Below are 13,946 nucleotides of genomic sequence, written 5' to 3' on the forward strand. Positions count from 1 at the left end.
GGGCCACCTGCTGTACCCACCTCATCATGACATGGACTAGGAGAGGAGTTTCACAGAATGGTGAAGAGGTAGATTAGGGAGGGGCGGAGTTTTCTCTTTCGATCAGTCTTGAAAGGGGAAGGTGATGTTTGGTCATGAAGAATCATTCTCCACGTGGTGGAAGAAGGGGGAGGAATGGGGCGGAGGAACAGTAGGAGTGAGAACTTGGGCCTCAGAAGGGATATGAAAGTGTTATGGGAGGGCCTTGGAGGGTCTATCAGTATGTCTTCCCTCATAGGGAAATGAAGAGGACACTAACCATTTTACACAGAAACCCATTCCTGTTGCTTCTGTTTATAAACCGTCATACTAAGTATTCCAAGTGAAACTTCCCATAACCTATGCACTTGGCATCCATAATTTAAGAAAGAGTTTTTAAAAAGAGAAAAATATTCTCTCTTGACTAGAATGTACTGGGAAGCAAAGATTATCATGAGAGAAGATCTATCATATAAAAATACTGGATCAGAATCATGTTTGTATTCTGTTAATTTATGTCCTCACCCATGAGAATAGATATATTTTTTTTTAACTCACTTGAATTTAAAAATTTTCAGTGACAAAGAGAACACAGCGGTTTTGAGGTTGAGGGATCTGCTTGTTTTGCTTGTTCTTTCTCAGCAGGTTTCTCTGGTCAGAGTCAGCATTATACTGAGTGGATCTTGAAGACCCAGGTCTGCTCTGGGCAGCAGCAGCAGGACAGGGTCCGGTTACCTTTCAGCCCTGCTGGAATAGTGCCCCAGACACCATCACAACATCCTTAACCATATCCCAAATTGGAGGGGAAAGAAAGAGAGGGGGGAAGAGAGAGAGAGAGAGGGAGAGGGAGGGAGAAGAAGAAGGGAGGAGGAGGAGAGAATGAAGAGGAGGAGAAAGAGGAAGAGGAGATGGAGAAGGAGAAGAGAAGGAGGAGAAATGGAGAAGGGGGGAGAAGATGAAGCAGACAGAAAAAGAAGAAGAAGAGGAGGAGGAGGAGGAGGAAGAGGAGGAAGAAGGAGGAGGAGAAAGAAGAAGAAGAGGGGGAGGAGGAGAGAATTAAGAGGAGGAGAAGGAGGAGGAGGAGATGGAGAAGGAGGAGGGGGAAGGGGGAGAGGAGGAGGAGGAAGAGGAGAAGTAGTAGTAGTAGTAATGGGGGCAGGGAGAGACTGCCTACACAAAGCCATTCTGGAGGGAAGGGAGGGTCCTGCCACATGAGGTGGCCTCTTTGGCTAAGACATGCAACATGCTCTGGGGGAGGTTTTGCTTTATAAATGCCAGAGAAACTAGAAACTTCCTAAAATTCAGCAACAGAGTCAGATGTAAACGTGTTTGAAAGCCTTTTAGACCAGAATGTGATGCACACAGGTGTCTGTTTGGTTCTAGAATATTTCCATAACAACCATTTCTTCTAATTTGGACACAAAAGCAAAACACCTGTACCATCTGTTTTCTTGCATTATCATTACCAAGGATTTAAAACAAAATATCTCTGAGATTTTTTTATAACTAAATCTGACCTGCAGAATGGTATACTATTTTTCTACAGTTCAGAATACCAAATGCCAAGTGTAAGAATCATCACAAATGTCTGGAACCGAGCAAGCTCCAGGGTCAGAATTAAACCGATTATGATTTCATAACTTTGATTTCTATTACAATATTTGACTACTTTATGCAGGGAGGTCTGTGTCATGGATAACATAGTCTCTTCTGCCTTTCTTTGAGGTATCTTAAATTTAAAAGGAAAATACAATACAACATTCTTATAAGCATATTGACTTAGTTACCTACTGCCTTTTGAGTGTTAATTTTAAATGGCTATTTGAAAAGATTATAATATAATGTACATCATAGGAAATCTGTAAATAAATAAATACAGTAAGAATCTCTTATCCTCTCTTTGATATTATTGTTCTTTTTCTAGAAACATATTTTATACATGCATATATTTATATTTGCACATGACATATTTACAAACTTGGCTAGATTTTATCTATAGCTATATTATCCATATCTCCATATATTATATCCATATCTCCATATATTGGACTGGGCATCCAGTCCAGTCCAGAGGCCCTGGCCACTTGTCAGTGGTCTGCTAGATTTGTTGGTACTCTCTTGTTCTTCGCCTTCATTTACACTTATAATCCATCTTCACTCCCCTCCTCATCTCCATGATTTTGGCTTTGCCTCCTTTCTATAAGTCTTTAAATACAAGACAGTTTTTAGTTTGGACTGTTTTAAAATATATTGAACTTGACAAAACACACTAAATATTTATTCAAACAGGCATAATTGTTTTATGTTTACATCCTCATTAAGCTTGATATTGAATTTTCTAGCACTTCAAAATAGTTTTGCATTAATTTATAGCACATGAAAAAAAAGCCTTTAAAAAAAAACCCTATATTTGGATGAAATCATAACTTCAATGTTCTTCGTAAACAACAATGTTCCACTGCATTTTAGCTTATGGCAGTTTCAACAAAACTGTTTAAAAGAAGTATTTTTTTCTTTAAAGAATGTTGCAAGAAAAAATGGGACAAATGAACCTTGTAAAATTTCATTTAAGTTTTTTGGCAAAATTCAAATTCTATTAATTACTTCATCATATCAATGTGGAGAAGAACACATCAATATCATAAGAAATTCTTCCAAGTACATCATTCTAAAGCCTGGAAAATTGTTCACCTCAAGGTTTCTTGGTGGGGCCAAGACCTGGGCAGGAGGGGCTCATTAGGGGGTGAGACCACCAATGTTCTTCCCCAATGACTACTCATTTCTTGGGGCCCAACTAACTCCTAACCCCCTCCAACACTTGGAAGATTTAAATCCATGGAAAACATGTTGGCAGACTTGGGAGAAGGTGGGTGTTAGGGTAAGAATCTTCCTAAATGAAACCCTGGTGTCAGTCACAGGGGCATGACAGGGCTGCCACACACAGTTCAAATGTCACAGACAAAATCCTGAATGGCAGTAAATTCAGTATCAGCTGAAAGTTTCTTTGGCCAAGGCCATTGGCCAACTTTCAAACTTTCAGCTGAACTGCAAATCACTAGAGAACTGGAACCTAATGCAATTTCTCAAATTTGCCTTCTTGGGGACCTTTCAAGATGAATCCTTCCATCTGGGGTGAGACTGGAGCTTGTTCTCACTGTTAAGTCAGGAAGTTCCACATTCCTGCTGAGCTGCTTTCCTCCAGTGAAGTTTACTAGGTGGCTCACACTTCCAGGAGAAAGTAGGGGCGAGAGGACCAAATCCCAAGGAAACCACCACATAAGGCAATGGTGAAGGGAACCTAATCCACCATTGCTAGCTCACATTTGAGTTGATGGGAAGGGAGTGTTCAGGACTACAATGGTCTGGCTTCTGTCTATATAGGTGCAAAACCCAAGGGCAAGGCAGCACCTAGCTAGGTGCTCTCATTGGGAGGGTTTGGTAAACACTTGCCAGGGGCCCCTGCACCCCTGGTGGGAGGTTGAAGAGGTTAAGAATCAGGGCTCAATCCTTACCCACAGATTCCTTCCTTTCAGGGAGAGGATGAGAGATACAGCTTGACTCAGGACAGGGGAAAAAGTGGGGCTGGGCTTAGTTCTCAGAGGGCTAATGAACTGGTGCTATCAAAGAGAGGGTGAGCATGGATCTCCCAACGTACAGGCATGTGTAAGAGGAATGCATAAATCCAGGAGTGGTCCAAAGTACCCAGAGCTGCAAACCACTAGAGAACTGGAACCTCAAACAAATGCTAACCCTGATGCATTCAAGGAGAATCCGGGAATTAGACTTAAGAATGCATTCTCATTGATTCTTACTCAAAATATCTTCTTTAGCCTTAACTTTACTGGAGGCAAAATTATTTCTCAAATAGTTTAGAAATTCTGCACTGTGATCTCGACAAATACATTTGCATATTTATCTCGCATTCAAAGACCGTCAATGGAGGGCATTGTGAATTCCAACCTATTTCCAGACCAGTCAGGTTCCGATTAGTATAACCCTCAGAAGCTGGATATATGACCACAGTGTCCAGGGCAATCTGGACTTGTGACCTCAGCGTCCAGGGAAGGACATGGATGTGAGACCCCAGTGTGGGGAGAAATAGGGAAATCCTCAGTGGCAGGGTTTTGGCCAGCAGCAGAATGAACAGCTCCTTCCCACTACTCCCTTTCCTGGGGTGAGGGCGGCTGGGGGTAAGGGCTTCACCTCCCAGGGCCCCTGGGGATGTGGTGGAGGCTGTTCTGATGCCCTGGAATGAGGAGGGGTAGCTGCCTACTGGCCTTTACTTGACTGCAGGGGACCCTCTTATAGTTGCACAAGGTGAAAAGCATTCTGTTTGAAGAGGTCTCCCTCTCCAGCTGCAAAGGGCTTTGAATAGTCCCCTACAGCCAAACTTCTGAAGCCATTCTGTTGGATGGGCTCTGAATTCTGACTCGCACTAGCAAATTCAAGACTGCAAAACCAAACATTCTCCAAACGTGCAATAAAGCACTCATTGGATTTTGTGCTTCCCTTCACACAGCACGTCTATTCCAGGCATCTCTGCCACCCAGACGGTAGCCAGCCTGGCCCCACGAGGACCTCAGTGCATGTGGGAATCAACATACAGAAGGCTCAGCCCCAGGGTCTACCTCCACTCTAGGAGCTGTCACACCTTGCCTGGCCTTTTTTCTTATTCTGAAATTTCCCATCTTGGCTCAGCTGCAAGACACGGGGGGAGTTATTTAACTTTCACCGTCTCAGCTGTGAAATTCCCACAGGAAAACTGTGTGGGCGCTTCAGTGATTTTACTGCACAGTGGAAATGCAAACCGGTATCTGGACATACAGAAAAGGAATTCATGTTGCAAGGAGGGAGGGAATGAGTGCATGCAGCTGTGCGTGTCCAGCATCACCTGGTCCTGGGATTTCTTTTTCTTCTTTTTCTTGCCCCAGCACCCAGAGCTCTCCGCATCCTTGCCGTTGGCCTCGCCGCAGAGCAGCCCGTCCAGCTCATCCGTGCCCATGTGCTGTCCCTGAGACGTTTCTGCTGCCAGTCGGTACGAGAGGTTCCTTAAGATGCACACACAGTTTTCAACGGTCTGGGAAAACAGAGAAGAAAGAAAGAGAGAAGGGAAAACAGAAGAGGAATGAACAAGAACTAACCAGAACTCTGCTCTCCACCCTGGACAGGCAATGAGTCCCAGGCACACACTTTTCTCCTGCTCCCAGGGCTCCCCTGACCCCGGTGGAAAGAATTCAGAGAAGCCTGGAAAGGTCATGATACCCTCTCTCCTCATACAGAAGCTATGCATCAACAACAGAACCTGTTACTGTTGATTGACAGTTCACTGGAGACAGAGGAGGAATTTATAACCAAGAGCTGTCCCCAATGCCTCCACTCCCAGACTGGTCCTGCCTGGGACTCAGAATCCCAGTCATGAAGAGCACAGACCCTGGACTGTGGTCAGCCCTGGTGGGTGACCCTAACCTGCACCATCTACACTTCTGGGTGTAAGAGGAGCAACAGACACAAACCAGGGCTGTCCCATGCACATCAGGGGCTATGGCCACTGGGAGGCATATGTGTTCTCATTCTACTGATTCTTTCGAGAGGACCAACACTCCTATTTCCTAGCAAAGGGGTTCAACAGCAGTTAAGGGCACATGTGGAGCTGGACACCTGTAGAGCTCCAGATCTCCACTATTAGCTGTTTAACTTTGGGTGATATAATCACGGTATCCTGGACTCATTGTCACCCTCCATACAATGACCACAATAGGACCTCATCGGTAGATTGTTGTGTGGGTCAGGGGAGCTGATGCATGTGTGTGCAATGGTCAGAATAACGCCCCCAAGTGTCCACATCCTAACTGCTGGACCTGTGAATGTGTTAGGTTCTATGGAGGGTGATTAAGGCTTAGGTGGAATTAAGGTTGCTGTTTGGCTGACAGATGGGCAGTTTATCTGGATTTTCCAGGTGGCCCATTTATCATGAGGTCCTGTAAGAGGCAGGCAGAAGAGTCAGGGCAAGATGGTTGTGATGCTGAGAGGTAGGAAAGGCCACCAATGGCTTTGAGTATGGAGGAAGGGGCCACAAGCCAAGGGATGTGGGCAGCTTCTGAGCTGGGGTGTAGAAGGAAGCAGATTCTCCCCTGGAGACCCCAGGAGAAGCCAGCCCCCATGGCACTTTCTGTTTAGCCCAGTGAGACCCATTCTGGACTCATACTCTAGAACTGGAAGATAATAAATATGTGGGGTTTTACCCAGCCACCAAGTTTGTGGCCATTTGTTACAGAACAGAACAATAGGAAATTGATGCAGTGGGGAAGCACTGAGAATGCCGGGGGGCACCGGGAATCATTCTAGTGATGCTGGGAGAAGGCCTGGCTTCAAAAGCCTAAGGCATGGGACCCAGAGGGAGTCAGCATGGTTTGGGTTTTAGTGTGGGCTCTGCCATTTAATGAGCTCTGTGACCTTAGGCAAGATGCTTAAACTCTCTGTGCATCACAGGGCTAAAGGTAAGGGTTAAACGAGGTCACAGACACAGGTCTCAGAAGAGTGACTGATGATGATGCATTTGCTGTTATCAGAGGCAAAATGTAGGATTCAAGAAATATAGTTCTAATAACCTCTAATTGTTGATAGGAGGGGTTGGCTGGTAAACCAGAGCTTGCAGGCCAAGCCAACGGAGCTTGTACGTAACCTATCAGGAGAATTCAACATGCCCTGGTTTTTTTATGATGTATGGTTGCTGTCATGTTCCAATAGCAGAACTGAATAGTTGGGACAGAGACCAGGGGGCTCACAGAGCCAAACACGTTTATGCTCTAACTCTTTGCAGAAAGTTTGCTGGTTGAGACAGAGCTGACCATTTTGACCTTTGTCCTGGACTTGAGGAACCAGAGGAGAGGAAAAAAAATACTCCGATTTTTAAAAGGGCATAACATCAGGAGGCAATTAATCTGAGCTAAGTTTTGCTTGAAAAAATCACAACACCTGGGCTTCCATTTCCCACACATCTATTATGTGTCTGTCACCACTGGACATAGGTACCAGGATTCCATTCTATGGAGGCTGGAAAGCACAAGCCAGGCTGTGGGTGACCAGGGCAGATGCTGCCTCTGATCTGCAGTCCAGGCTCAGGGCTGGAGCTGGGATCCCAGTCCTGCCTGATTTCCTCTGTAGGCTGGAATCTGGTGAGATGCATCTGTGCCCTTTGCTGGATCATGGGCATGTGAAAGTCAACCAGGAAAACCAGCTCTCAGGACATATATCTGGGGCCTTTGCCATTCTAGACCTTTCTTGTCGAATTTTCAAGGTTTCACAGCAGCTAATCCCACAGGCTTTGCGTCAACTTGATTTTCTATTTCAAACCTCCTCTCAGCATCAAAAAAGGAACCCAGCATGAAAGCAGGTAAGCACAGGACGATGCATGAAAGACAGAGAAGTCTCTCATTGAAAGGAAAATGTTATGGCATAAGTCAGAACGATTTTCAAATCAGCTCAAACTGATTTTTTCTTACATCAAAGACTTGGGAGAATAAACTTCTCTCTCCTCCTGCTGTTCATCTTCCCCAGGGGCTGCACCATTCCTCTGTTTAACAGAAGACTACTGGGGACTAAATCTGCTGTCTTGAGAAGTGTTTTATAATCTACCTGCTGTGGGGAGATGATTCAGGGAGAAGCTGGAGGGACAGAGGGAAAGAGGTGGGGGTGGGAGGCGAGAGGGGCCAGGAATTGAACTCCTGGCTCTCATTAAGATCCCCAGAGTGAGGCAGTCCGGTGTGGTTTAGGTAGGTTACCAACTCAAGAGCTTTTCTCTGAAAAGATGGGGGAGGGGGTGAAGGAAGAATAGAAGAAGGCATGTGGCAGCTGGTGGCTTTGCTTGTGACATGCATTGCTGTCCACAGCACTTTTAGCAGTTTCTTTTGGCCACCAGGGTCATCTTGACTCCTTATTTTCTATTAGAAAGGGCTAATATGGAAGTCGTCTGTAGAGTGCTCTACCATATGCTACCCATTCAACAAACTGTCCCCATTATAACAACAGAGCTGGGAGCTTGCATAGAATCCAGGCTCTGTATTCATTAACTTCTCTGGCCTTAAAGGGAACGTGTGCTCGTTTTTACCCCCTTGAACTTGTCATTGTGAAAGCGCAGAGTGGCCGAGCAGAGCACTGAGTGGAAAATTGTGGTACGATAATAACGTGTTAAAACTCCATCTTAGCATGCAGCCTGCGAAGCACTGCTGAGTGATTTATCACATCTGAGCCTTGCAACAGCCTTGGCACGCAGCTATGATTATCCTCCCTGTCACAAAGCTGAGGTCACTTGGGCATGGTCCTCCAGCTGGCTGGAGCTGGAGATGGTACTATCCACTGGCGCCTCCTGGATGGCCCTCAGTGCTCTTCCTACACATCAGGGATTTCAGGGTCTTCTGACTCCAGACTTGAAGACTCCAGATTATTTCAACTTTCCTTTTGGGGGAAATGTGGATATCCAATAGATGACCTCCAAGGTCTCCCAGGAGTATTAGAAGCGTGACGTCTGAGGCATCAGATGAGAAATAGTTGTGCCTTGGAGCACACTGGCTCTCAAGCCACACTGCTGAGACTGCCTGAGCTCAGAGATGGTGCAGGGGAACGTGGCTGAGGCACAAGGCCACTGACTTTCACTTTAGCTTCACCTGCAGTCCAGACGTCATTTAAGTTCCTTCTTGTGCATCGTGGTAAGAGGCTTCGTCTCCCCTTGCCTCAGTCTTTCACAACGGCAAACATCAAGATGCTTAGCATGGCTGCTTCAGGAAATTACCTTCAGCAGCTCTTTTAAAAATCAGAAGTCTATTATGCTAACAGGCCTGTGTAAATTCTCAGGGCATCTCAACTGGTCACTTTTCCAGGGATTTAATTTTCCTGTCAATGATGCTAAAAGGTCTAAAATGGCCATTAAGGGTGTTTACAAAAGAGGAACACTTAAGCCTCTGTTACATTATGTTCTGTCTTATAAATTAATAGCTCATGGCCAATGAGTGGATGCAGGCCTGGGGGTGGCAAGGATGAGATGACAAGCAGCACTCGTGACTCAAAGAGCTGGAGTCCCAGGAGACACCCAGGGCCCCAATCTTTGAGGAGCAAGCCTGAGCCACTGGTAATTCTCTAAACTTCTTGTGACTGTAATGAGTGGTCAAGGCTGAGAAGTTTAATGTGAACTTACTCTCAAAGCTGATTAACAACTAAGGGAATAGAGTCACTCCTATTTATTTTTTGTTTGATTTTACAATTATATTATCAAAGCAGACTGCAACTGTCCCATTCAAAGCTCCACCTACTAAGGCAGGCTCTTCATCCAAGATGCACATTAGATTCATTTTTAAAGGTATCAGCACTTGCAACCAGAGCTAGGCAGTCAGGTTAGGAACAACAATGGGGTCTGGGGGACATATTCATTAGTGCCCCAAAGGCAACTCTGATGAAGAGTCTGGGTTGGGGACCATGGGATCAGATAGGGGTTTGCAACCAGGGTGGATTTGGCTCTGCATAGAAGGCATGGCCACGTGCAGGGACCCGTTGGTTTGTTAGTACTGAGGTGGGTGGGTTGGGAGATGCTACTGGCATCCAGTGGGTAATAGCAGGAATGCTGCCTGATCCTGGTTACAGCCCCTTACAATGAGGAGACAGAAGGCCCCAATTGTTAATAGGAACAGCTCCTCAGAGCCCTCATTAAGGTATCACACTTATCCATGCACTAATTTGAAGTATAGGTAGAAGCTGTGTTTATATGAAGATTACTTTGTGAATTTATATTAGTGTGAATTGAAACTCATCTAGTTAAGAGAAAACAAAATAACTCAGACACTGGAAAGGTTCCCCCATTTCCATCTTGGCTTGTGAACTACAGCAGTGAGTACATATTAATAACTTAAGATACTGGCAGCTTCATTCAGCTTTTTGACATTCTCTCCGATTTTGAAGGCATTTTAAAATGACATTTAGTACAATTAGCAGTTATTAAAAAGATAATATGAGAATACAAGATTATTCCAATCTTGGGGAGTTTAATGTTAACCTGGATTGTCACGCATTGCTGATCTAAGGTTGGAATGCTAGTTCTAAGACCACGAGGAGAGGCCTGCCTGCCTGGACAGAGTTGGAGTCACACAGAGAAGCTGAGAGAGCTCAGGATGCATGTGTGAAATGCCACCACAGCTCTCTGTGTTGTCCTCCATCGCGGGGCCCCGCGGCATCTGTGTGCTCTGAGATGCTCAGTCCATGCAGACACTACAAACCTTGCTATCGATCTCGCTGCTCCCCAGTGCAGACTGGACCACGTAAAGCAAGGCATCTGTGAGCCCGTCACACTCCCGCATCCTCCGGCGGGCCTCCTCTCCGGCTGAACTTACATTCCTGCAAAGCAGAGGGAAGTGTCAGTCATCAGTGACCTTCACTGTGGTCACTGAGAGAGCATCCTTCCAGGCCACCACCCCCAGTTTTAAAGAAAACTTTTTTTTTCTTGGTTAATCAAGAATATAGCTTTAAGCCTGGGGTTGTGGCTCATGGTAGAGCTCTTGCCTAGTCGTGTGAGGCACTGGGTTCGATTCTCAGCACTGCATGAAAATATAAACAGATAAAATAAGGTTATTTTCAAAAAAGAATATAGCTTTAATGAGTGGGATTGGCTTCAACAACAGTTCCTGGAATTGAGTAAAACAAAGATCCCTTACTGCAACTTGGAAAACAGAGCATGCAGACTTCCTAGCATGATTGATCTGCCAGTCTTGTGACTGCTGAGAATGGGGGACTTTCAGAAGTCCCAGGGGTCATGTCATTTATAATCAACAAGGGAATCAGAAGTCTTTTGATTCAAAGGATTCTTCTTCTTTGAGAAGTCTGAAGCAATTTCAAAGACAGAGCTTCTGACTTATTGAAATATCTTAGAGATCTAAATTGGCCTGCCTCAAAAATTACCTACCCTGGCCCAGCCAGAAGTAGACTTCTAGGAATTTACTCTAAGGACACAGAGTTTCTGGACAATTTAGTCTTTGGGATGTCCATGACAGTTCTTAGGGGAAGAAGTTACTCCAAATGCATTCCTGTCCTTCAGGGCCTGAGCTAAAGTCCAGAGAAGGAGCCTGTTGGGCCGGAACCCAGCTAGGAAGCACACAGACCATGGTTAGAATTCGGCTCCAGGGGAAAATTTCTGTAGGGACTCTGGACCACTCAGAAGGGATGCTGGGGAGATGAGCTAATGGAGGGCACAAAGGGATTGGAAGAATTTAGAGAGAAGGACAGAGAACTAACTAGGTAGGGCAATGGTTCTCAAACTTTGGGAACCTCAGAACAACCTGGAGGGCAGATAAAATATAGGGTGCTGGATTCCACCTGGGTCTGGCTTAGAAAGCCTGGGTTGGAGTCAGATAAGGTGCATCTCCATGGTGATTCAGAAGCTGAGAGCGAGGCCCTAGTCCTGTGGGGCGAGTTTGGCTGGAGGAAGGTGGTCCTCTTTGCTGCCTGCTAGGAGGCCATGGGGAGGATTCCCAAAACCTCTGAACTTGGACAGTCTGGAGGAGTGGAAATGGTAGGACTCTCCACACCAGCATGGTCATCAACACAGGCACTTCCTCATTTTGTTTTTAAAAAATCTTTTGCGGTTGCACCTATTCTACTTGGCAGGTGAGGAAGCTGAGCCTTAAAGAGGTTGTCCAAGGTCCTGCAGCTACTTATGGAGACACTGAAATGAAATATGAGGAAAGGAGAAGCCAACAGCTTCAGCCTTAATGGAGAGTATGGATGGACTAGATTTTGTTTGTTCATAGTTTTTTTGTTTTTCTTTTTTTTTTTTTTTTAGGATAAAAAGAAAATGAAATAGGCCTAATGCTAAAATGCTAGTGAATATAATGCTTTCTTTGATGTCTAAAAAGTATCACAGGACATATTAAAAAGGGTTTATCAGCATTTTAGTGTATCCCTAGAAAATGTTATTTAATTTAAATTAGGATTTTTGGCATTTGCTGATCTTATAATATGAACACAAATTTCAGTTTCTTAGGTAATACAACTAATCAAATATTGACAGCGTTTTAATGCAAAATTTTATAAATTGCACCTTGTGTCGACCAACATGTTTCTGGCAATGTCCCTAGTGGGGGTGAGGAGGGAGGAGGAACTCACTTACTGCTATGGGAAATGTGGCAGGAGGCACAATAGTATTATTTTAAACTAGAAGAATGGCCCTTGTAAAAGTCAAGTTTAGACCATTCATCCTTGAAATGATTTTCTCCAGGTTGAGCTTTGAAGATATTAGAATAAGTTTGTCAGAATTCCCTATCAGACTTCCATGGCAATGAGTGACCTTGGGTTTGGGAGGGTGGTTTTTCCAAATGAAGAAACTGTGGAATTCAGACCTGAAAGCACCTCAGCTCATGTACACCCCAGTCTGAAGTATCCTGAATATACCTCCCGGAGGGATGAGATATCTTTCCTTTGAACATCGTCATGATGGGGTGGCAGCCTCCTGACCCACAAATAAACTTAATCATGATCAGCACTAATTTCACTGATAATCAAAAAATGTGCAGGAAATAACAGGAATGAACAGTTCATCAACATTAGATTCTGTCAACATTAATTCCAGCATATTCTAGTTTCTATTTGATTCTAGTCCAGTCTGCTCCCAAATTTAAAATGTTTTTAATTAAAATGTACATGATATTGAGACACAAGAAAGATTAATATAGTCTCACTAGACAAGGTAAAAGGACCAAGACACCCACACCCACCCACCCATATGCCTATTGTCTGCAAGTGACAGGAGACAACATATATTATCAAATGGATACAAGTTTGTGCTTGTCTCTTCTGTGGGTAATGGTTCCATACAAGCCTTTGGACATAAGTTTCTACTTTTATTCAACTATTACAGAATTGGTAAAAATCACATTAGGTGAAACTTTGGGCTTTTCTTGCAGGCAATGAGGTTTTCCTTTTTTTCCCTTTTCATCCTAAACACAAGATCTACTACTCTTTCAACTACAACAGTCAGTTTTGCTGTTCATTACCAGGTAACTGAAGAAGAATGATGTTATTTCCACCCATTGTAAGGAACCAGTGCAGAAAAAAGGTCACAGCCTCAGTAATTCCAATACAAAATCCATGATGGAGGTTTAAAACGATAAGGAAGTAGGAAGGGAACCAAATAGATTTGGTCCCTTAAATCCCATCTTTTGGTTTTCTCTCTGGCTTGATCTCCCACATGTTGGCCATCTGCACCAGAAGCACTTTTTATGGGAAATGGAAGGCCCATTCAGTTGAACGTGTGCTGTAAGCTCCACAGCATAGTCTGTGGAGTACTGGGTATTCCATCTGATTTAAATAGTGCAGAGAATGATGGTGGCTCAGAGGCACAAGGCGTCCAGCAGCACCGGATACCTGTGCCACTTGCAGCAGGTGCACCTTTCCTGGTCTGGCCACTCAGTTGGATGTATGCTGTGAGCTCTCTTGCAGAGCTATGAGAGCACAGTCTTTGAGCTCCCCAAGGAAATCACTGTGACCACTGGTGTTTATCATCCAGGATTATTTTCTACTCCTAATAAATGACCTGGGCAGGTATGATTTTGTTTTTTAACCATCCTGTTTCCTCAGGAAACTTGCATTTATCCTTAGAAAATGTATCATTGTCTCTTTTTATGATGGTACCTACAGATCTAGCTTAGTCATCAAATGACTTCTCGTGTCCCATGTATAAACAGATCATAATTCACATTTTTTAGACTTTTTGCACCTAAATGGACACTCAGGTTATGTCTAACTTTTTTCCTATACTTAACAATGTTGAGCTAAAGTTCATAGTTATGGGTTTTGTCAGATGGATGCTGTGGACCTGTTCTAGGAAGAAAGAATTTACAGAAATAAATCCATTCAAGTTAACAAAAGTAGATATATGCTTTTTCTATACC

The 13,946-nt window shown here is 44.3% G+C and overlaps 1 protein-coding gene across 1 annotated transcript in view; it reads right to left on the bottom strand.

Annotated features, from left to right (window-relative positions):
* Window positions 1-13,946, bottom strand: part of Ctnnd2 (catenin delta 2) — an 869,206-nt gene that overhangs the window by 129,395 nt on the left and 725,865 nt on the right. The window contains exons 13-14 of the mRNA XM_048814198.1: window positions 10,281-10,398; window positions 4,910-5,095 (exon numbers count right to left, since the gene is read on the bottom strand). Coding sequence (XP_048670155.1) covers window positions 4,910-5,095; window positions 10,281-10,398 — 304 coding nt within the window. The remainder of the gene's footprint in view (window positions 1-4,909; window positions 5,096-10,280; window positions 10,399-13,946) is intronic.

This window comes from Marmota marmota, unplaced genomic scaffold (assembly GCF_001458135.2).
Source record: "Marmota marmota marmota unplaced genomic scaffold, marMar, whole genome shotgun sequence".
Taxonomy (NCBI): domain Eukaryota; kingdom Metazoa; phylum Chordata; class Mammalia; order Rodentia; family Sciuridae; genus Marmota; species Marmota marmota.